Genomic DNA, 25,145 nt, shown 5'->3' with positions numbered 1-25,145 from the left:
ACACACACACGCACCACGCGACCAGGTCAAAAGTTGACTGCCTGCCTCTCCAGCTTCCCCCTCGGATCGCTCTCGCTCGGTCCTGCCAGTCCCTGATTTTCCGCCCAAGGTAACAAGCAGCGTGGCTTGGAGCCGGAGGGGGAATTAGGCGGGGAATCGCCGTGTCCGTTCCTGCTGGCGAAAGGTCCGGGCCGGATTTTGCACCTTGTCCCCGGGTCTGCCTCACGGCCTGGAGGAGCTGGAGCGGCGGCGGCTGCTGCTGCTCTGTTTATTGAGCGCTCTTGTCCTGGTATCACTCCGCTGGCATGGAGGAGGAGGAGGAGGTGGAGGAGGACAGCACTTGATCATTGTGATGGTGGCAGGAGGAGAAGCAGCAAGCAGAGCAGAGCAGAGCAGTCTGCGTGTGTAGCAGCTCGGCGTACGTTCTGCAAATACTTCAGCGAGCTACTTTTGCAGATCGCCCCGGATTGTTCACGTGTTGACTTCCCCCCAGCTGGAGGATTTGCTTTTGCTGTTGTTGTTTTTTTTCCTTTTCCCTTTTAGGTTCCTGTTGAAAAATACAACTGAGCAGCCAAAGTACTTTTGAGAACACGGTGCGGCATAAACACCCAAACTTTTTTTTCCTTTCCCCCTACTCCCCGGGAGAGAGAAAACACAATTAAGAAAGCGGCGCTGCCTGCCGCCCGGTGGCGCGGGGTGCGATGTTGGGGTGCCTGTGTGCGCGTTGTCTGCCCGGTGTGTATGTCCGTAGGTGTCTTGTGCGAGTGTGTGTTGTGTGTGTGTAGAAGTGTGGAGCGTGGAGAGAGATTCCTGCCTGTTTTGCACGCATGTGGGTGCGTGTCTCTCTCTTCCTCCGTTTTCATACATGGGGGAGACCAAGGAGGTTTTCGGTCCGGGATTTGTTTTGGAAATGATGGATTATTTCAAAGGTGGACTGATCTGATCTTCCTTCCCTGGAGTTTGCCACCGAACAAGCTACCGATCAGTTTGTTGGGATTCCTCCTGTGTTTGTTGATTGTGTCTGGCGATAACCTCGCAGCACCGCCTCCTGGGTCTCGGCTTTTAACATTTTCTTTAGGCAATTTCTTTCTTTTTTGTGGGGGGCGGGCGGGCGGGCGGGGGAAAGCTTTCTTCCTGCCGGAGAGGATCGACAAGGAAGGGAGAGAGGCTTTTTAAAATTGTTGGGGGGTATTTTGTTTTAAACCAAACAACCCCAAAACATTTCGCTGGGGATCTGCTGCCTCCCTCCCCCATGGTCCGTTAAAGAGTATCTTCCCCCGGAGGACCCCCGTGTTTGTGCCTGGCGTGTGGCGCCCGCTTCTCAAAGGGGGGAAAAGTTCTTCCAAAATAGTGTGCGCGGAGAAGAGGATGGGGGATTTTGCAACCCCCGCCGCTGCCGCGAACGGCGGCAGCCTTTGCCTCAACAATAACCTGAGCAGCAGCCTCGGCGGGGCCGGGATCGGCGTGAACAACGCTCCCCACGGCCCTCCTCCCGGTAACAGCGCTACTCATAGCGGCGGCGGCGGCGGCACTAACGGGAGCAGCGGCGTTCCCAAGCACAGCACCGTGGTGGAGAGGCTGAGGCAGCGCATCGAGGGCTGCAGGAGGCACCACGTCAACTGCGAGAACAGGTACCAGCAAGCCCAGGCCGAGCAGCTGGAGCTGGAGCGAAGGGACACGGTGAGCCTCTACCAGAGGACCCTGGAGCAAAGGGCCAAGAAATCGGGGGCCGGAGGCAGCGGTAGCAAGCAGCAGCAGCAGCACCCGAGCAGCAAGCAGCAACAAGATGCCGAGTGTGCCACGGCCGAGCAGAGGAACCACACGCTGATCATGGTAAGGGGGCGGGCGAGAGGGGGCTGGAGGGCGGCTGCGGAGCACTTGTGGGCTGGCGCTTTCTCATTTGGAGTTCTCCCTTCTCGCCGGAGCGGATGTAGGAGGTTGGAGAGGAGGGTGGGGGAAGAGAGAGAAAGAGCGAGAGAAAGCGAGGGATGCTTGGCTGAAGCCAGGGAATGGGCGGAGAGAGGAAACTTTGGTCCTATAACTAATATGGGAATCCAGGAAGCAAAATGGACTATTTGAAGAGGAGTTGTCGAAGCCTCTGCATTGGTGGGGGTGGCTAAGCCGCGCGCACTCGCTCGCTCTCTTGTCTTGTCTCTCTCTCTCTCTCTCTCTCTCTCTCTCTTGCCACTTGGATCGATCACTCAGGTAATGATTCTTCACCTGCCGGCGTCACACACACTCACCCCCCCCACTTCCCCCAGTCGCTCGCAGGTATCATTGCATCGATCACGGCGCAAAACAATGAAACAAATGAATTGTGCATTTGGCTGTTTCACGTGCCATTGGAAGAGCGGCGTAAAAACGCACACAGGAGAACCGACGCGCTTGGAGGGTCCCCCTTGTTGTGTAGGCAGTTGTGGAGTAGCGGCGGGAAGACCAGGGGGAAAGCACGTGCGTGTGCCTGCGCGTGTATATCTCTCTGGCCAGCGTGGGTGCGTGTCTGCAAGGATGCTCGCTGCCTCTTTAAATCCAGCGGAGGGGGAGCTTTGTGGGCTGGCTTTGCGGAGCGGGAGTGACAGCCCTCGGGAGGAAAAGTTGGGCAGGTTCCTCCTCGGCTGGCGGCGGCGCGTGAGTGTGCGCGGCGTGCAGCGGACCAATCAAGTCTCTCCAAACTCGCCCCAGCCACTCAGCGGCCGCCTGGGCTGCATTTCTTTCTTGCCTTTTTTTTCTTTTTCTTTTCGTAATTCTAAAGTTTCCTTGGCCTTTTAAGAGGCTTAGAAGAGAACAGCAAAGGGGCGGGAGCTAACCTGCCGGTGGCGTAAGAACTAGTAGTAGGAAGTGGCGTTTCACACTCACCCAGATGGTTAAAATAAATTAAACAAGAACTCGCCGGGTCACAGATCTTGTCTTAAAACAAAATAGTCAGTACGTGTCCCTATTAAAAGCGCCCCTCCCCTGGAAAATCGTCCGGGAAGGATCGTTCGCCGCGAGCTGCTCTGATCAAATCGATTAGGAAATCCCTTTCCCACACCCATTCTACCTTACCTACTACCCTCAGACAGCTTTAGTGAAGAGAGCGGAGAAGCGGTCAGGGTTTTTTGTTTTAACAGATCTGTTGTCAGTCCCTGCTTCCAGCGTGCCTGGTTTCCAGTAGGTGTAGCCGAGTAAAGCTAATCGAGTTTATGGAGAGCTGTGAAATATTCTGCCTTTGGTGGCGCAGTGATTGTGTCGATGGGAGCTGCTTGCCGAAATCCAGGCAGATGGTCTCAGGGGCAGCTGGAGGCAGGGCGAGCCGGCGAGGGCATTCCTTTTTTATTATTATTTTACTTGGGCTGCTGTCGCTCTTTCGGATTTGTTTTTTTTATTCTGTTGCAGCAGCTCTCCTAAACCAGGGTTGCGGCTCTAAGGCTTTTTTACTGCGCCCTAGTCGAATCAATTTTTAAAATATGTATACAGTATGTATATTAAAAGGAAGTTCCCTCTTAATCCCCAGCCTCAAACAGGAACGATTTTACGCAGGTGTCTTCAAAAATAAGTCCAACTGCACTCAGTGGGACTTACTCCCAGGTAAACGCGTTTCGGATTGAAGCACACGGACTGAGTTGTGACTCCCCCCTTTAAAAAAAATGATTGCCTACTTTCGATTAAACACGAACAAGGTCGCGCGGCGAATGTTTGCCCAAGTAAGACGTGGAGCTTAGATTTAGGCAACCGCTCGCAAGGTTCAGTTTTTAATAAAGGTCTGCTGCTCTAGCTGAGCTGGAGAGAAGCGGCTGCAAGGTCCCTTTGCCTTCCTGCTGCCCTTATGGCCGCCCTAAGCTAAGAGCGAGCCGGAACCTCCCCGCCGCCCAGCTTTTCGGCAAGCCACCCCACCAGCTGGCGTCTGCCTGACAAAGCCGCCCTCCCCTCCCCCGGCTGGAAGTTGGGTGGGAGGCCTGGAGGGCGCGGACTGACGGCGGGGTCAGCCGCAGTGGCAGCCCAGGAGGAGCTGGGGCGAGTGGTGCGGCGCAGGAGGCGGAGGCTGGCGGAGGGAGGGAGAGAAAGGAACGGGCGCGGACTTTGCGGGAGACAGCCGCCGCCGGCTCCTCCCCTGTCGAGAGAAGGACCATTTATTGATGTGGGACTCTTCTTCCCCACCCCACCCCCGGCGTCCGTGTGTGTGTGTGCGCGCCTCCTCAGTTCACCGGGGCCGCCTCGGCCCCTCCCACCGGCGCGCGAAAGGCCGGCTCAGCCGCGACCCGCAGGCGGAGTCCGCTACACCTTCTCCGCCCCCCCCCCCGCCTGCCGCGGCGCTTTGTCTGCTCTATCGAGCGCTCAGCCGTGGGGGGCGGGGAAGAGCTTAAGCGCAGCCCAAAGTGCGCCCTCCTGGAAGCGAACGCTGCTGCGCGGCGTGCCGCCTTCCTCCTCAGGCGTGGAGAAACCACCACTCCCCCTCCCCCCTCCGAGGATGGAGGGGATTGGAGAAGGAAGCTGCTGCTGCTGCTGCCGCTGCCTCCCTGCTTTTCCAGGGAAAAGGCAGCCGGAGAGGGAACGCCCCTTGTTGGAGACAGCGGGGCATTTCTCCAGTGCAGTCGGGAGGAGGAGGGGGGGGGTTGAGATAGGCAGATAAAGCGCTCAGCCTCACCACACAGGAATAACCGCCCCCCCTCACTCTGCCGCCGCCGCCGCCTTCCTCCCGCCCGACCTGGAGCGCGAGCCGGTCTGCGGACGCGCGCGCACACACACACACACTGGCAGGGAGAAAGCCGAGAGACAGACGAGTCGGAGCAAAGCACAAAGGGAGGCACCTGACTCGCAAACAGGAAGCCGACGAGGCGCTGTTCGGCTACCCGTCTGCTTGGCCCTTCCCGGCCCTCTAATAGGATTTGGGTTCAGTCCTCAAGCTGTTTCATGCTCTTTGCTCCCTAATGGAGCTTGCGCTTGCGACACAGTGGCGCACTCGGAGGACTTCATGCAAGCAAACAAACAAAAGCCTTCTTCGCATTCCACCCCCCACCCCCCTTTTGAGCTGCGGTACTGACTCACTAGTGAAACAATAGTTTCCTTCTCTGTCTCTAGCTTGCAGATGGGATTTGGGAAAGGCTTGTAGTTGGAGAATCTCTTTGCCATGGGCAGAAGAGGGTGGTTTGTTTTTTGATGTGCTGGACAGGTCTAGATTTCCCCCCTGGAATGGCTCCTTTCCCACCAGTAATAACAATAAAGTGGATGTTGTAACATCTGTTTTGATAAGAAACCACTGATTTCCCTTGATACGACCTGTATTAACACCCCAATAATTCGATCATATTCTTCACTTGACAGTTAATAAGCCTTGTTTGCTTTTGGGGTCCAAAATACCTTTTTTAAAAAAAGTTTTGGATTTGTTGCAGTTACAGGTAAGTAGCAAAATCCAGGAAATATTAGCTTATAGCACATCCTTTTAAAACAATAAATCTGCAGTCCTATACATACACACTTGGAAGTAGTATCTATTGGACTCATTGGGTCTTGTGTTTGAATATACATGGATAGGATTGCAGTATCTTTGAAACTCTCTTGGTTAAAATTACTTGTAGTATGAAATCCACAGCTAGGGATATTTGCATCCGGCTTCCAGTATCATTGGAGCATACCAGATCAGTGTGTGCTTTGCTGTTTAAAAAATTAGAATGCAGTGTTATTTACAGCCATTTTAAATAAGGGAGAGAGTTTCATCAACAATGTGCTTACAGGGAAAGGGTTTCACCAGCAATATAGTTACGATTTGTAGAAAGATTAAGAGCGAGCTGTGGTTTTTCAACAGCATGTAAGGGAGCTCCCTAAAGAAGAGAAGGAAGTTGCCAGGATAAGTGTGAAGCTTTTTGCGGTGTCTTTGAATCCAGTTTGTGAGACTTCATAATGAGAACTGTGTCCTCCTTCCAATCAGTGAAACATGATCTGTGATGAATACAGACCTCCCCAATTGTTGTACTGACTGACAAGTGCTGGGGGAAATGTGAGGTGCTGGGGGTCCTCTGTCTTCAGAGAACACTGCAGCCCCATGTGTCTGATTCCTCTTTTCCTAACCCTCAATAGAGAGAACAATAAGTTGCCTTTACTGAGCTGTATTTTGTGTGTTTGTTTGTTTGTTTAATCTGTGGAGGCCTAAACTGTCCTTCTGCATTTCGTGTTTCTCAACTTATGCTGTACTCCATAATGTGTGCTTTACTGAACAGCTGATCATCTTTTTATAAATACAGTGGTACCTCGGGTTAAGTACTTAATTTGTTCCGGAGGTCTGTTCTTAACCTGAAACACCACTTTAGCTATTAGGGACTCCTGCTGCCGCTGTGCAGCTGCTGCGCCATTTCTGTTCTCATCCTGAAGCAAAGTTCTTAACCCGAAGTACTATTTCTGGGTTAGCGGAGTCTGTAACCTGAAGCGTATGTAACCCTAGGTACCACTGTAGATGCTTTCCTCAAAGGCATGCACCTCAAACTTAAAAGTTGATGGTCTCTCATAGAAAGTCAGTACAGCCTCATTTCCACACCCAGGGACTTGCACGCTCCATGCATGCTCAGTGTATCTTGGCAAGCCTAATCTTCTAAATTAAGGATGGGATCTGTGCCATTCTAGATGTCAATCCTTGGTCTAACTGGATGTACCTAAGGCTTCCAACAGCCCAAAGGAGCCCAAAGGCATATGGTGATGGATTTGCTTTTCCTGGGGGCAGCTGCATTTATTGTTATTTAATATTTATTCATTAAATTTGTCAGGGCAACCCAAAGTGACGTGCAACTGTGAGTCATTCCATACTTTCCTTCAATTTACAAGATCTCCACCAGGAATGGTAATTTGAAGAGGAGGGTAGGAAACTTTCTCAGGCTTCCAGAGGGAAGCTGATTTCTCACCTTTCCATTTAGTTTGTGCTCACACCCACCTTTAGCAGCATGAAGAAAGAACACATTTTTCAACGTATATGTTCCACTGACAGTCAAACAGTTTAATTTTGGAATAAACATGTTTGTCATTTTCTATTGTCATATTTACTGTGCAATGCATCCCTTTGACACATCTTGTTTGTAAGGTGGAGACAGAAATAATGCATAGGATTGAACTGGAAGTCACTTGACAGCAGAAACTGCATGTCTACTTGGAAGTAAATTCCTATGTGTTCAAAGGGGCTAGCTCTCAAGCCCTTGTGTGTGAGCTTTTGTCTGAATTGAAGCAAGGCCAATGGTCCATCTTATTAAAGACCCTTCCCTCCCAAAAATAACCACAGGTAAAAATTGAAAATACCATTATAGCATAGCCTACCACAGAGAAATTTATAACCATTTAATCCCAGTTTTGTGAGGTTTGGGTATGAGCACTTGATAGGGGATGTATAGTTGATTTTGCTAAATCTTTGATTTGTTTATTAATAATAACATCAAACATTTTCTTCATTTGGCTATAGCAGCGAATAATGAAGTTAGGAAACACAACAAGAATTGTACAATAAAACATGCATTTCTTTATTAAGTATTATCCATTTCCCAGCCTAGTCATTGTGAAAGCCAGTTTTAATTTCTCAGTTACATAACTAGAAGTGTTTTAATACTGTGCTAGTTAGGTTTGTTTAAAAGTTATTGATGGAAAACTTTGCAATTCCTCCAAAATGTTCCTTTGCTCATCATCAGATTAGTTCCAAGAAACATCTACTCATTCCCGTTCTTAGCTAATCTGCTTTCTCACTTTCTACTGTGTTGAGTGTATAATTTTTAACTTGCTGAATGCATCTTAGATATTTGGCAAATGTGCTTCAGTATTAGAAACCATCTTAAAAATTATTTAATGTTGTTAAGCCATGCCCATGTGATGGTCTATTACAGTTCTGCTCTTCTGTACTGGTTTGTAAATTGTCAAATTCTAAAAGACTTTTCCTGTAACTGTATCCTTGACATCTTATACTGACAGGCTCATCATATGCCTGCTTACTCAGAAGTAACTCCCGTTGAGAGTCACGGGGGATGTGGTTATCCGTGAGTTCCGCCTCACATCTGGTGTATATATGTAGAAACATGGGGTGGGTGCAGAGTTAACTGCAAAGGCTTGCAAGGGAATCCCTCTTTCTGTCTGTCTTACTTTTCCACAGCTGGGCCATGGTATCACCTTTCAGTACCAGAAATAAGCCCAGCTAGGTGAAAGCAAAGTGTTCTGGGAGGGAGTCTGCAGGAGTTAAGCCCCAAACAGGGGGAAACGTCTGCACTACTCCTCATTTGTTGCCAAAATTGAACCTCACTGTTTAGTTACATTAGTACAGCAAATATGAATTTGAACTAATGGGTCAGGTAGATGAACTCGGTGGCCCTCAGGATCCCTTCCAATGCTGCAGTTTATGATTCTGTACTCTTGCATCTAGTTTGATCCTGAGTTTTGTGGCTCTTACTTTCAGGCCACTGTGCATAGGGCTGTTGCCTTTGAACCAGACGCAATACATATTTACTCAGAAGTAACCAGTTGGGCTTCTTTCTGGCTAATTGTGCAGAAGATTGTAGCCTTTGGTGCTAAGGTATCCTTTGGTGGTGCTTGATAGTGAGAAGCACTGTGCTGAAGCAACACTCTTGGATTCCTGATTGGTTTTATAAGAGGCTAGAATTATGGTAGCTATGGAGTCTTCATTGGAAGTACTTACAGCAGCATTTATGCTTCCGAAAGAAGGTAGGTTTTTGCCTGCAGCCAGGAAGAGCACAGCATGGAATATGCAGAGAAAAGGAGGATGGGATGAAGGAAAAACTAGACACAAGGATGAGGCTAAAGTCATTGTAAAAGGCAACTGGGGGCCAACGTAGAGGCAGAGAAGGGCGATGTGTTGAGAAAGAGAGATTATTTTAGCAGGAATATTCTGAGTTGACTGAAGAGGTGAGAGAGAACAGGAAGGAAGGCCAGAGTGGCAGTGGTCCAAGGAAAAAATAACTAGGGCATGAACAGTTTAGCAGAAGATGCAGATTTGGCCAATATTGATGAAAAATCAGTGATTGGAGTTGGCAGTAAAAACAGAGAGGGGAATGAAGAACCAGAAGTGTGCCTAGTTAGTTTTATGCTTAGAAGGCAAAAGAGAGAGACTTAGCTATATCTAATCAACAGGAGGCTTGGGTGTCTGCAGAAATAATTCGTGGGGAGGGGCAGAGAGATCCATGACTTTTAAGTACAGGTATTTGACTTACCTCTGAACTCCACACACTATTACATGGTGCTGAAGAGCAGCAACAAGAAACAATAGTGTATGGGATTATATATTTCTGAACTAAGTTCTAACAAATTGCTCTATTTGTCCACTGAACAATAACAGAGTAAGGCACCAGAAAGACATAGAGCTATAATTTGTCCATTGAACAACAATACTTTAAGACTCTGAAAAACAAATTAAAACCCCTAAGGCTGAATTTTTCACCTTTTACACAGAATCTCCCTTGGCTGTGATGAGTGCCAGATATAAGATCTGAAAGTAGCCAGGCTTTTTTTTTTGTTGTTGTTGTTGTTGTTGTTAATTCCTGTCCACACGTAACATAAAGGAAAATATACTACAAAGTGGACTGCTATTGAAACAAAAATGGGAGACTCTGAGGCTCTGGGCCAAAAGAGTCAATAACTACTTCTATAAATTTCTCCTTGGGATGGGTCCTCAGCATTGCTCTCTGGGTGTTCAACAAACAAGCCAGACAATTGCTTTTCATGCATTGCTGAATTTAGCCATGCCTGTGCAAAGTGCTGAAGGATTGTTCAGTTCAGCATGTTGTAACTGGGAGTGAAAGTGCTGTCAGGAGAGCCATTTTAATAGCAGGGAAGTGGCTGGTGTGGTCCAGCAGTTCAGCAAGGTTCTCGGTAAAGTAATAAGTAAATCCAGGTAGGAAATGTAGATGGACCACTCTTCTGTGGATTGGTTGGGATGATTGGCATGGTTTTGACTGTGATTCCTGGAAGACCTGTACCCTGCCTTCTAGGCCTTTTTCCAGGTGGCCTGGGAGGGTGGGGCCCTGACTGACTCCATCTACAGCAGCTGAGACTGCTGAACAGAATCTTGAACTGGGGTATTGTTTAGGGGGGCTGTTAACAGCATCTTCGTACAGTGGTACCTTGGGTTACATACGCTTCAGGTTACATACGCTTCACGTTACAGACTCCGCTAACCCAGAAATAGTACCTTGGGTTAAGAACTTTGCTTCAGGATGAGAACAGAAATCGTGCTCTGGCGGCGTGGCGGCAGTGGGAGGCCCCATTAGCTAAAGTGGTGCTTCAGGTTAAGAACAGTTTCAGGTTAAGAATGGACCTCCAGAACGAATTAAGTGCTTAGCCCGAGGTACCACTGTATCTATATTTTGGATTTTATGATTTATGTGGCAATTTTTCAGTTTGATTGTGTACTTTTTAATATTGTTCATCACTACTTTTGCTTTGTTTGTGGTTATGTAATTTTTTATATGCTGTAAGCCACCTGGAGCATTGTTTTAACTTTGGAAAGGTGGCATGCAAATAAAACGATTGATTGAGTTTTCGGTTACATGGTTTGTCTAGCTGCTTTAAATTTGAAATCCCTTTCACCTTCCAGTTTCTTGCACTTTTCTAATACTATTGTCCTCATTAGGTTTCCTGTGTAGTTATGTTATTCCTAGCAACTCTTGTATTTATGTTCTTTCATTTTCATTGCACCTAACTTCACAAACTGCAGAACTTGTTCAACCGGTTCTAGCATCAAATAATATTTGCTTATAATCACAAGTCAAAATTATCATTATTTATTAAATTTGTATACCACCCTTCAACTGAATATCACTAGGCATTGGGTTGGCTAGAGTTCTTTGAGAGTGTCAACAAGCATATAGATGGTCCAGTTCACAAAGGGTACTCAAGACTTTCAAAAAGCTTTTGACCAGGTACTTCACCAAAGACTCCTGAGAAAGCTTAGCAGTCATGGGATAAGAGGAGATATTCTTTTGTCAATCAGAACTGTTAAGGTGGCCAAGTTTCCTGAAGATACTAAATAGTTCAGCATCATTAAAACAAAAAGGATTGTGAAGAGTGGCAAATGATATCTCCAAACCGAGTGAATGGGCAGTAAAATGGCAAATGCAATTCAAACATCACGGCCTTTTATGTGTGCTTTAAACTGTAAAAATGCTACTCAGAATTTTGGAAGTGGATGGTGCAGCTATTGTAGGACTGGGTTGGGTTACGGTTCCCTAGGGAATGAGAACTGGAAATGAACATAGTTCAGTTCCACAGAAATCATAGAATCATAGAGTTGGAAGAGACCACAAGGGCCATCGAGTCCAACCCCCTGCCAAGCAGGAAACACCATCAGAGCACTCCTGACATATGGTTGTCAAGCCTCTGCTTAAAGACCTCCAAAGTAGGAGACTCCACCACACTCCTTGGCAGCAAATTCCACTGTCGAACAGCTCTTACTGTCAGGAAGTTCTTCCTAATGTTTAGGTGGAATCTTCTTTCTTGTAGTTTGGATCCATTGCTCCGTGTCTGCTTCTCTGGAGCAGCAGAAAACAACCTTTCTCCCTCCTCTATGCAACATCCTTTTATATATTTGAACATGGCTATCATATCACCCCTTAACCTCCTCTTCTCCAGGCTAAACATGCCCAGCTCCCTTAGCCATTCCTCGTAAGGCATCGTTTCCAGGCCTTTGACCATTTTGGTTGCCCTCCTCTGGACACGTTCCAGTTTGTCAGTGTCCTTCTTGAACTGTGATGCCCAGAACTGGACACAGTACTCCAGGTGAGGTCTGACCAGAGCAGAATACAGTGGCACTATTACTTCCCTTGATCTAGATGCTATACTCCTATTGATGCAGCCCAGAATTGCATTGGCTTTTTTAGCTGCCGCGTCACACTGTTGGCTCAAATGCACACATATATATTTACTCAAATACACACATATATATTTATTCAGTAATCACACAGTATTAGGTGGCTTGATCAAAGCATATAGATGTCAGTGGGGAAAGATTCTTTTTGTTACATTGACTTAGTTCAGATGTACTGGCAAACTTTGTTCTCCTGAGAGCCTTGGTGAGTCTCAGTGTGCTGTGTTTTTCATGTGCCAGGAGAAGAGATTGGAAGCCTGCCCTTCTAATTTGTGGTAAATCATAGTTTGCCCTTTCCATCAAATCTGGCAAACAGTGGCTTATCGTATATTAGAAGCTAACTCTTCTCATTCCTTCTCCTTGTGTTCAAGCTTGAGGGATGCATTTGCCTGCTTTTATAACAATATAACAACTCTGGAATGTTGTTATACAGTGGTACCTCAGGTTACATACGCTTCAGGTTACATACACTTCAGGTTACAGACTCCGCTAACCCAGAAATAGTGCTTCAGGTTAAGAACTTTGCTTCAGGATGAGAACAGAAGGAGGCCCCATTAGCTAAAGTGGTGCTTCAGGTTAAGAACAGTTTTAGGTTAAGAACAGACCTCCAGAACGAATTAAGTACTTAACCCAAGGTACCACTGTATATGAATTACGCCATGGTGGCCCTTGTATTTCAGAGTGGGGTGCTCAAGGAACATAAGTGATTGCAATATGTATGAAAGGGATTTTTTCTCTAGGATCTCGACAGTGACTTGTGAATGATGACAATTCCAGCTGAATTTTGTGATGAGAGAGAGATGCTTGCCTCCCCCAATTTTTCAGACATATGCCAGCAAATATTGCGGCAAATTAGTATATAGAATAATGATTCTCAACATGCATTGATGTTTTCAGATGTTCAGGGATTGGGGTTTTTTCCTGGGACTGTCAACTTAAACATGTCAGGCTAACAGTGTGCTTTATTAATTATTACGTTTCTATCCCACCTTTCCTCCAAGAAACTCAAGATGACATACATGGTTCTCCCTCCACTGCATTTAATTTTCATAGTAATGTGAGGGAGGTTAGGCTAAGAGATGGTTGATTGCATTTTGTGGCTGGCCCTCCAAGGGCAGGGTGAGGTGAGGTGAGGTAACCACCTCAGGCATAATGATCCACAGGGGCAGCAGATCCCAATGTAGATCTTTATTCCATCCTTGGTCCTGATGTAGATCACTCTTTCTTCCCTTGTGGGGAGGAGGGGGTGCAATTGTGTCTTTCATCTCAAGTGCCGAAATGTCTTGTGCCGCCCTGATTTAATGACTATGTCACAGTGGCTGATTATGAAAACCAGCTGGTAGTGAAATGTAGATCCAATTAAAGGTGTGCAGTAGAAGGATCCTTAACCATGACTATCAAATAATAAGACAAATGTCTGTGCTTTGACCTTCCAAGGATAAGCTCACACAATACTTTCCTACTACTGTTTTGCATCTAGGCCCCATTAGGCAATTTCTGCAACTTGAAATAGAAAGTATTGTATGACCACCATTTTTCCCCCAGAGCAAATAACAATGACAATGGCAGTGTTAGCCGAGATGTGTTTCATATATTTTGTGTTATTGTCTTGAGCATATTCTGATATCTTAGTTACTCGTTCATGGGCACATATTGTCTAATATGCTATTATTCATCTGCACTAAGGATTATTTCTCTCTTTCATTGGAGCTCTCACTTTGATCTCTCCTGCAGGCCCTTACGCACACACATGCACTCAGTTACTGAGAACAGCAGAACAGATGCAGGCCTAAAAGAGTGCTTATTTATTAAAGTTCCCTAGTCTTCTTCCACCTTACTTATACAACCTGCCTGGCAGGTACTCATGATTCATTTAGTGTGTTCATCGTTACAAAAAACATTCCTCCTCCTTGTTATTTATTATATAAAAATACAATCTCAGTCTGAAGATAATTGCTATCGAACAAATGTACTTTTTCTGTTTTGGATAAGAAAATTTGGTAACTACTTGTTCAGATAAATGCCCCCATGGAATTAGATTTGTGAACATGACAACAAAACAGCAAAAGTTTGATACAACCTTTAGTGCTATCAGTACAAAAGTAGAGGGGGAGAGGAATACCATGAAATCAACAAGGAATAACTGGCAAACCTGACTTTTTGAGAAACAACAACTTGGAAGCACTCTCAGATATGATCAGAAGGTATCTGTTCATAGCACTCTGAAGCTGTTAAGATATTGTCAGTTCAATTTGAAATCTATACACTAGTTTGTACCTCAGTAGAATCAGGTTGTTTTTCACTCAGACAAAACTAGTGTCTACCGTATTGCTAGAGATCTAAATGGAAGGCAGAACTGGCAAAGGCAGCAGGACAGATTCTCCCCCTCTCCGTAATATTTAACAGAAGTTTTCATTAGCATTATTCATTCAACTGCTGTGTGATTTGCTGCTTTCTATTGCATAACCTCGGAACATTATGTTACGTTCGGTCAGAGGCCTGCAAAACCTAATGAGCAAGCCTCGATTCCCGGATTAGTTGTTTGGCCACGTGCCACATACCCTGATATTGCCACAGAGAAGGAAACGGGAGGCATTCAGAGCGAAGACCTTGAAGCCAAGGTTCATGCTTGGTTAACAGTAGATCAGCACCCACTTAGATGACTAAAGCCACTTCTGAGGTGGTGGTTAGTATCCGAGGAGCAGGGGGGGGGGGGAGTGCCTTACCTTTTCCCTGCACATGGCTGCTCTTCTCCAATGTCCAGTATAGAGTTGTTGTGTGGTTGTTGTTGTTTTTTAAAACCCACATTTCCCCACTTTTAATACTCCATTGGGAGAAAAAGCACTTGGGAAGGCAATCTGGAGTGGTTCAGGAGAGGGCATTCTCTGTGACAGTCCCTAGGGTGTGTAGTTCCCTCCTCACAGAGGTATGTATGATGATTTCCTTGCATAGCTTTCATTGTTGGCTGAAGACTCGCCTCTTTACCCTGGCCTTTGACACCTGATACCCTTTTAAGGCCCGTGCTCATGTAAATTGTCTTAACTGACTTTAATACTGTATTTTTATATTGTTGTAACCTGTCCTGGGACCTTATGATGAAGGGCAGGTAAGGAAAGCAAGAGATAAGGGCAGGAGTGGGAAAATGGAGAGGGGTGGTGGTGAAATGGATGGATCAAAGCAGGAGGAAATAAAAGTCATCTGCAAGTGATCAGTTGAGACCTGGCAAGTGCGTTCTGTCCCTTTCCCAGCAACCTCCTTGGGACAGGGCAGGGGGAAGAGAAGGAGAATGGGGTGGACTCCCCACTTTTGATTCTGAAACCACCACGCTCACTTTAGCCCCCTGCCCCAGAAGATGACACCCGAGACAGGAAAGAGGTTCCACACCACTGAGATGAAGGGCTGGGGTGGGGATTCTCAGATTAAAAACAGGCATTAAACAGCAAGCAGTCCTATCATATTACTTCTTCAACATCAGCACAGAAGTTAGCTAATTTGTTTTCAGTGTCAATTCCACCATGCTTTTTGCACATGAAAGAAGCTAAACTAAACTTTGAATATGAATTTTTATAGTGGGGTTTCACCCAGACTGTTTCTTTTCAGCAATTAAGTTTGGTAAGGTCCTTTGCCTGGGAGGTGAAATGTGTTATATTTTTAGAAATAAATATGTGATGTCTACAAAACAACGATGCATCACCATTTCCAAGAAACTTGCATAAGATTTCCTTACTATTTAAGGAATCTAGAACATTGTTTTGCTTTCAAGGAACTGAAGCTGCCTTGGTTCTAAAATAACTTACCCCCACCCCACAGGGGGATATATCTGAGGAAGACTGTGGAAACAATATGTGGAATTACAAATCTGCATGGGTATGGCAGGAAATCAATGAAAGCTGGAAATAGATCCCTGCACATTCGGGTTTGTGGATTTTCCCTGCATCACCTATGTAAATTTTGGAATTTTTTCCCCCACGGTGTAAGATGTCTGCTAAATCTTGCTGATTACAGTTTTGGCAAGTGTTAACTTTAGTGGAATAATGTAGTGAGTGTGCAATATTGTAGTGAGTGTGCAATATTGCCAGCAAGTTTTTTTTTAAATGTCAGGCAAATTACCCTCGTTCCCCCCCCCCAAGAGAAAGTTAAACACCTGCTTGCTGAAAGTTAACAAATGGGGGCAGTCATTCATTATTGCCTGGGGTAAGGGGCAGTATGTGAGTTCTACTAAGGGGACCCTTTTCATATAACTCTGCAGCTTAGAAAGTATGAAACAAGTGCATACATTTTTAGACTGTGAGTAGACTTAAGTTATTCATGAATGAAACAGTCTGATTCAGGTCATGAGAGGCCAGCTGTATGCATTCCAGATGTAGCTGGCTTCAGAGGGACTATTTTTGTGCATGAAATGAATGTGCATGTTTAAATCTTCACACAACTAAGCTGCTATTACAGCCACTCCAACTTAAGTATGACACTGGAGAATGTTGTGAATGGAAGATAGAATAAACTGTGGTGACAAGATAAAAATATTCTGCAGTACTAACACTACATGGTAATTTCAAGAATCTTTCTTCTTGCATGTCTGAAGAACTGAACAAATACAAATGCAGTATGTTGTTAGAGCTGTGGAGGTAGGTACCGTATTTGTGATGGGATGCAACATCATTTCAGCCTGGAGAAGTGATAACCTTGAGTGAGGCCCTGTTCCATGACCACTCAACAATTTTCTCTATTAGAAATCCATTTTTGTCCAAGAACAGTGACTTTGAAAGAGCCTGCTCCTTTTCATTAATGCCTTGGCACATCACACCTTCCTTGAAGGCTGAGAAGCAGTTTGACTTGTTTCAGATCCCTTTTCTTTCTTTTTAAAAACAGTACCAAGGTCTCTCTTGCACCACTAATGGCGCTCTCATTCCTCTCTGGACAGCCGGGCTCTCTATGTCTAGGAAGAATTACATTTAGGGGAAATGTCCTCTGTTCTGATTTTGAAGGCGTGTGATAACATGCTTTTATTATTACTGTCTTTGGGCACAGTTCATAGCAATGCACTCTCTCATGATGGGTAATATGGTGCCAGTGGAAATGATGGAGTAATGCCACCTGCTTTACCATAAAGAATTGCCTACTTATTAGAATCAAGAAGAGGCCCATAACTTTAAACAAATTATTCGAACTGACTAGAAATAATTAAATACATGCTTGAGAAGGGTGTGTGGTGTTTGGGGTTTGAAGGAGATTGGTAAAATATTTGGTTTGTTTGTCCATTAGTATGAGAGTTCACCTTGCACGGAAGAACTTTTTAAAAAATGAGTTATTTATATAACAGCTTGTAATTTAATAAGCTCATTATTCATTAGCAGCTCTGTGATGTAGGCATTTCTTCTACATAGCTAATCAAGAATTGAGGTTGCAATGTGAAAAAATCTGAATACAATTTGCAGGTTTTTTTAAAGCAATAATTATATATCAGAGCTGCTACATTTTGTTTCTTAGTTGGTGCTAAAAAAAATCCCTTTGTTGTAGAAATTTTGATCAGAATTTTTTAAAAATGGTATTTTGGAATGTAGCTAGTTCACTGTATGATAATTTGGATATACTTCATTGTACTAAATTCCATTTTCACTTCAAACGAAGGGCCAAAAAGTCAGTGGAAATGTTCAAGGACTCTAGAGTAAGGATATCTCACCCTACAGTTAGAGCCAATAAATGGTTCAGTTAATCTTTTCGCCTCTTTTTCTGAACTACTTAGAAACAAATTGATTCTTAGCTGATAGGAGGGCACAAGTAGCGCTTCAGGAAGAACATAGTGCTTCTCTTTTTGTAGAGTGTACTGGCAGTGTATGGGTTTTCTTGCTTGTTCTGCAGGGAGGCCGCATTTTGATTTAAAGTTATGAGTCATAGTATCTGAGGCTTGGAGGCGAACACACTATCTGTAAACAGCAGCCAAAGGGCACACACTTCTGCTTTTGCAATTGGCAAAGTCTCCTCCTTACTGCTTTAAAAAGGAAGAGGGGGGGGGGAAATATCACCATGCCTCTTTTTATGTGTCTTTTCATAAGAAAAGTTTCTGGTGGATCCTTAATGGTTAAGTTCCCTGAAATGAAATACTATGTTGCTGTCTTAAAAATAACTGTTTCTAAGACACCAAGTCCCATATGAGCAGGCTAAAACAGATTGGGTTTTCTGTCTGTTCTGTACGTTTTGCAGCTTCAGTAGTGCAGTTAGGACAGTTTGATCGTATCACCATGTATATTGTCTCAAAAGAGATTAAAAACAACAATCCAACAACACCATTTACTGTAGGTCAGTGATCACTTACATTGTACACATCTAAAGAAAAATGAAATTGTAATGGTGTACTCCTTTTTTTGTGGATTGAAACTGGATTCAAAACAAACACCACCTTTTATTCCAAAGCAAGGCATCATGCATTAATAAAAGATTTTGTTTGTTTTTAAGAAGTACTTTTGGATTCTTCTGCTGTTGCTTTCTGTTTTCCCCATGAAATTTCACCTAATTGGCACAGCAGTAACAAATGGCTTACTGCTTTCCTGCATTGTTCTTTACAGTTATCTCACTGCAGAACACATCACAGCTGTTTCCTAGGTTGCTCACAACTCTAGTTGTTGATTTTTGTGTTTTCTTTACATATTCTTAAAAAATGTGTGGACAAGTTAACTCTGGAGATGGTTGTGCAGTGGCTTCCAGAAGTGCTATTTTTACAATGCCAGCTATAACTAATGACCCTTGTTTTCCTTATTTACTCTTTCCTCTACCATGTGACTCAGCTCTGTGTTCTGACATCAGAAGTTAGTGTTACTGCTGCCAGAATTCCTTCTCCAGTTGTTCCTTTCCAGCTGACCTTTAGACAGTAAACGAGAGTGCAGAATCATGAACATATGTGCCCTTCCCTAACCAAACGTAAAGCCTATCTGATCTGTTGGGCTGTTTGCTCTAATACAGTTCTTGCAGAGAAATATTATGAGCTAGCAATTCGAAATGTAGGCATGTGAAATGAGCAATATACAGTACAGTGGTACCTCTGGTTACATACGCTTCAGGTTACAGACTCCGCTAACCCAGAAATAGTGCATTGGGTTAAGAACTTTGCTTCAGGATGAGAACAGAAATCGCGCAGCGGCAGCAGGAGGCCCCATTAGCTAAAGTGATACCTCAGGTTAAGAACAGTTTCAGGTTAAGAACGGACCTCCGGAACGAATTAAGTACGTAAACAGAGGTACCGCTGTATAAGCTAATTGACAAATGGCACCTTAAACCTGGCTTACGGTCACCACTAGGTGCCTTTTTTCCAGTGGGGCTTATTATTATTTTTATTCATTTCTTTTCTATATTGCTTTATATTATAAAGAAAAAATCTCAAAGTGGTTTACAGCGCATTAACACATTACATGAAGCAATCCAGGATAAAACAAATTGAAACTTCAAGGACAATATTTCAGATCCTTCTCCAAGTGACATTTTGCTTTCCCCATATTTATTTACTTCCTTAATTTATAGAGCTGCCCAAGAGCAGAAGTACTCTAGGAAGCCAATGTAGCAGTTAGGATATGGGACTAGGACCTGGGAGATCCAGGTCTGATCCCCCACGCAGTCATGAAGCTCACTAGGTGACCTTGAGCCACTCCTAACCTACCCCACAGGAGTTGCTGTGGGGATTAACTGAGAAAAAGGCAGGCCAGCCAGATGGAAATGTCAGTCGCCAAACTAGCATCCAGAGGTCTCCACATGGTTGCAATTGGACCCACGCCAGTAGTAAAATGCACCTGGTACCCGACTAATTTCTAACACTGGCTCAGATATGTTGGTATAACTCTCATATGTTGGACAGGGACTATTTACAGTGAGGATAATTGTTTAATACAGTGTTTCTCAAACTTGGGTTTCCGGCTGTTCTTGGACTACAACTCCCATTATCCCTGACCACTGGTCCTGAGTTCAAGTGTTAAGAGAGATGGAGAGAAACTGACACCTGTCCCCTTTCTCCACACCAGGCATAATCTAGACCCCTCTCTCATGTCTCCCCCTTACTCACCTCATCACATGCAAATGAATTTGAATAGAGCAAGTATATTGCATACTTTGTTAGTGAGTTATTGGTGACAGGCTAGCCCATCTCCTGAAGTGAAAAACTTAAATTAGAACTGTTTCATTTCCATCCCTGTAATTTCAGTGTTATAAACAAGATGAATAATGAAAACTAAGGTGTGTTTCACAGATTATTTTTTTTATAGGTATTCACAATGTACACAAGAAAATTATGTTTAATTTGCAGTAGCTTAACGAGGCTAGCATTCTACTTTTAAAAACATTTTGGAAGATCAAATTATTACAAATACTGTATTTCCCAATGGATGAATTTACCTTTGTTCTTTGGCTAACTAGTTTATGAATAGGGCTTTGCTTGCTTTCTTCACCTGTTGCTTATCTGCGATACTTGTAATTAAGAGCTGGTCTGCCACACAGGAAAACTCTCTTGTACAGCCCTTGTAAGACTTGATGAATTTGTGTTACATGTTTGAATACCCTCCCTAATAAACACACACAAAACCACAAAACTTCTCTGTGCAAAGAAAGTGGCACTTTGGAGAAGACTTCTGTTTGGCCTCCACTGACCTGCATTCCACTTACCAGAAGCTGGGGTCTGTTTTTTTTAACATGGCAATATATTCAATCCTTCCTCTGCATTCTGAAAACTACACTCCTTGGGAAACCGTGCCTCCTGGTTTTTCTAAATGTGTGGATTGGACTACAGTCCATTGAAATTTATTTATTTAGAGCATTTGCACCCCTATCTTCAGCCATAAAAGCTCCCAGAGTGACCAACATACAGTCACTTTAAACAAGGCAGTCCCTGCCTTCAGGATTACAATCTAAAACAAAAAACACAACACATAATGGGAAAGGGACAGAGAGAGGAGCCAAATTGCTTTTGGGTTACCTCAAAATTAAAACATGCACATATATACCTTGATTTTGCATAATTTATCATGCTTTTGTTAGCCATGAGTTGAAACAAGAAGCTACATGGAGCATCAAACCCAATTCTCTGCTCAGCATGTTTTTGGATATCTCAGATTTTAGGAGGAACAAGGTACAGTGATACTCCGGGTTACAAACACTTCCGGTTACAGATTCCACTAACCCGGAAGTAGTACCTTGGGTTAAGAACTTTACCTAGGATGAAAACAGAAATTGCGTGGCGGTGGCACGGCGGCAGCGGGAGGCCCCATTTTTAAGAAGAGACCTCTGGAACGAATTAAGTATGTAACCAGGGGTACCACTGTATTTGTTTTGAGCAATGGCCTCAGCAGTATGGAGACAAGAAGACAATGTTTCAGTGTCACGCTGGACAGCTCCATGTAGGGCTTAGGCTGGAGACCCCAATGACATCCAGTGATGTTTGCCTTCTTACACAATGGAAATAAAATTGTGCATTGAGTCTTCTGGTTTCCCTTCTGCTAACCTCCCCCCCTCCATCTTCCTGCATGCCTCCAGAGTCTGCTACAGGGAGTCCTCCAAGACTCTGAAGGATGAGAGGACACAGAAACATCGCTAGATCTCACCCCAGAAGAGCAGACCTGGGATGTTGTTTCAGCAGCAGCCACCATCAGACTACCATGAATAGGAGCTGCAGCTCTGTCTCAGTAGCTAGCTCTGTTTTCCATGAGAGGAGCTCTTAATTTAAAGGGGTCCAGTCTACGTTAGCAGTTGTTGACTGACTCCAATGGAGCCAAAGAGACTGTGATTCTATAGGGTTTCTGTGCTGGAGTCTTCAAGGTCAGAGAAGGGCAACACAACCAGAAAGGCCAGCGTGGCTCTGACACAATGGGCTGCCCTTGCATCAGAGTCTCTGGTTCAGTTGCCCTGAGGGCAATTCCACCTCCCACTCTGAATCCCCAATCTTTTCCTCTAAAGATCATAGACTCATGACACCAGGTGAGGCAAGAACAGCAAGACACATATCTCATAGTCATTTAGAATTCATTACACTGGTGCCTCGCAAGACGAAATTAATTCGTTCCACAAGTCTCTTCGTCTTGCGGTTTTTTCGTCTTGCGATGCACGGTTTCCCATAGGAATGCATTGAAAATCAATTAATGCGTTCCTAGGGAAACCGCCTTCAGACCAGGTCCAGGGACAGTGTCTGTCCCCGGACCTCTTCTGAAGGTTGGGGGGGGGACAAGGGCTTTTCTTCCCACCCCCAGCATTTTTAAAAACCCCGGGAAAGCGGAGGACTTCTCCGCTGTCCGGGCGATCTTAAAATGCTGGCGGGCGGCATTTTAAAATCGCCCCGGACAGCGGAGGACTTCTCCGCTGTCCGGGGCGATTTAAAAGCCCCTGGGAAGGCAGGCAGGGGGGACAAAAACTTTTGCCCCCTGCCAGCCTTCAGAAGAGGTCCTGGACCTCTTCTGAAGGCGGGCGGGGGGCGAAAGTCTTTGCTCCCCCCCCACCTGCCTTCAAAAGGTGTCCCCGCGGCGGCGGGAGGTGTCCCCTGCCCCCCGCCCGGCTTCGGAGCACCGGGAGAAGCGATCTCCCCGCAGCCCCTTGCTGCAAAAGAGAAGACCCGCTGTCCCCGGGGCAAGCTTCGTTTAGCGAAGCAAGCCCATAGGGAAATTCGTCTTGCGAGGCAACTCGAAAACGAAAAAACCTTTCGTTTTGCGAGTTTTTCGTCTCGCGAGGCATTCGTCTTGCGGGGTACCACTGTATTAGCAAAACTTGCCCCTCTGGGATTGAAGAAGCATGCTGATACAACCACGTGGAATGGGGCTTCACAATGGGGAGAACAGAGATGGGGAGAACTGTACCAGCAACTAAAAAATGTATATATGGGCCCACATTGAGTTTACTTGCACAGAAGAGTGTTTAGACCTGATATGTTAAACTCTGTCCTTTTTAAAAAAAATGAATCAGAGGGTTCTAGGCACATCTAGACTCATTAGCTCAGGCTACACTCAGATGATATGCTTGCAGTGTTTTATGTTCTGTCTCAAACTGTACTATGTAAGAAGGGCTCCTGATTACCCAAGGAAGGCGGTCCAACTTTTCATCTCAAGTGGACTGCAATAGTATGTCGACATGGAACCCGTGGGTCACACATTACCATGTCATGCAGGGGGAGCAAGGCCAAAAATGTGATGCTTCCTGCAGCCGTCATGCTGTCTTCCCAAAGCTGAATAAGTGAGTCACTGGGCTTTGGGAAGGAGGTGCTAGGCTGTGGCATAGTCCTAGAGCCCTCATATCGTCTTCCCAATGCTGGAAAAATGCTAACTAGGATTTGGGAAGGAGCCTTGAGGCCTCTACAACCCTGCCAGAGCCCTCATGCCTCCTTTCCAAAGCCCAGCACCTTGCTTATTTGGCTTTGGGAAGGCAGCATGAGGGCTGTGGGGTGGCGGTGGCAGCAGTGGAATCAAATGTTGCTGAGGGCCACCAAAAATGGCCTCAGGGCCACATGTGGTCCTTGGACTATGTGTTGGGCCACCCTGATCTAGGGTGTCTCTTACCCAAGTAAGCCCTGTGGGTTAACGGCTTGATCATGCAAACCTCCATTAGAATGGTTTCCCGAGCCACAGTTCAGTTCATCTCATGCCACACGGGTACATTATCTGCAAGCCTGGCATATCATTTTGCATGAGCAAGTCCTTGCCATAAATCTTCTTCCATAGTTCATCAGAATGTGATGTCCTTGTCAAATTCTCATTTAGCTCATTTTGTCTGCCTACCCACCACTTTCAGTTAGCTATGTTGTCCCTTATTCCCTTGCGAATGCTTGCAGCATTACTGAGTCAATGGGGCTGAACCCTAATGAAGGCTTTTGTTGTTATATTGCAAATATTTGCAAATCTAATAATTCAGCAGCGTGATGGTTGTCATTATATAATCTTTCCTATATGATAGATTACAATATAATAAACACCACACTGCAGAAATAAGGACCTTTGCGTCCTGAGGTTACTTCGCTACCTGTAAAATCTTTTCAGAGAAAATGTTCTCTCATTCCTGCACTCCTTTTACATCGCATGTAAAGGAGACGTTTTATGGATTCGAGTCACGTAGCTCACTGTGGATGAAGGAATTTGGGCATGGGAATTTTGACAGATAAATGATGTTGTGCTGTTTGGCGCAGGAGGAGGGAAGGGGGAAGTAATACTGTCAACAGCAGAGCAATCGCTTCTCGCTTATGTTGATTGAGGCCTCAGGTGGACCTTTGTTTCTGATGCATTAAGGTATTGGGCACGAGTCACACATCACAACATAGCCCAACTTAACAATTAATTGGGATTGAAAGAGAACCTTGTGTGCGGGTGCCTAATGTATCTAAATGCACAATTGTTTTTGTTTTATTCTCTATAAACATGGGTGTTGCTTGAGACTGGGGCAGCCCAGACAGATGGGCAGCATATAAATAAATTATTATTACTATTGAGAGGGTTTGCCAGGTAAAATGTCAGTAAACTGTTCCTTCTCCCTGTCCAAACATCTTATCCACAGAAACATTTTCTCACAATGCAGTCCAGTTCCCCAACTAGCGAAGTTTCTGAAATTTATTTACGGGGTGATACAGGGAGATAAGAAGGTCCATATATTGCAGGGATCCCAGGCACAGAAATGCATTGGCATCTTTCCCCAGAGGGTCCACCAGGGGAGCCTGGGCCTTCTAGATCGGCGTGGGAGGTGGGCTTTGCTCACACCACAATTGTATCCCCAGGCCCAAAACTGTGCTTTTCTCCATAAGACTGAATGGTAGCTATTTAGCTACAGGTGAGGAAGTACATCAACTAGAACACCACTAGGAGGAAACAGCTATGCCTAGCCTTTTTACTGTGATCTAGATATATTTATTCCTGTGACAAATAATAATATAGGTCAGGGGTGGCCAACTCCCAAGAGACTGCGATCTACTCACAGAGTTAAAAACTGGCAGTGATTGGGGTTCAGGTCAAAGTTGTTGAGTTTTTCTGGGAAAGCCCTGTTTTTTGGTGTTCAGGTCAAAGTTGTAGAGCTTCTTTGGGGGGAACCAGTGATCTACCACAGACGTTCAGTGATCTACTGGTAGATCACGACCTACCTATTGGACGTGCCTGATAAAGGTGATCCAATGCTAAGTAGGAGGCTTTAGATTGGTGCATTAAGGCCCCTAGTCTTGTTGATTGGGGGCCATTACCTTTGTCTCAGTGGCAGGTGTGGCCCATCCCGTTTTGCTGCCTGAGGTAAAACAGGAAATTGCCTCCCCCTGCCCCGCCAAAGCCTTGCTTTCCAAGGTTGCAGAAGTGGCGGCAGGGGCATATGGGGTGGCCAGAGGACACTGCCCCTC

At 45.2% G+C, this 25,145-nt stretch overlaps 1 protein-coding gene across 1 annotated transcript in view; it reads left to right on the top strand.

Annotated features, from left to right (window-relative positions):
• Positions 1 to 1,130: 1,130 nt before the first annotated feature.
• Positions 1,131 to 25,145, top strand: part of MAML3 (mastermind like transcriptional coactivator 3) — a 275,966-nt gene continuing 251,951 nt past the window's right edge. Inside the window, exon 1 of the mRNA XM_082237554.1 lies at positions 1,131 to 1,833. Coding sequence (XP_082093680.1) covers positions 1,369 to 1,833 — 465 coding nt within the window. The 5' untranslated portion in view covers positions 1,131 to 1,368. The remainder of the gene's footprint in view (positions 1,834 to 25,145) is intronic.

This window comes from Podarcis vaucheri (genome assembly GCF_965113315.1).
Source record: "Podarcis vaucheri genome assembly, chromosome: 9".
NCBI lineage: Eukaryota > Metazoa > Chordata > Lepidosauria > Squamata > Lacertidae > Podarcis > Podarcis vaucheri.
This window is presented reverse-complemented; position numbering and strand designations above follow the sequence as displayed.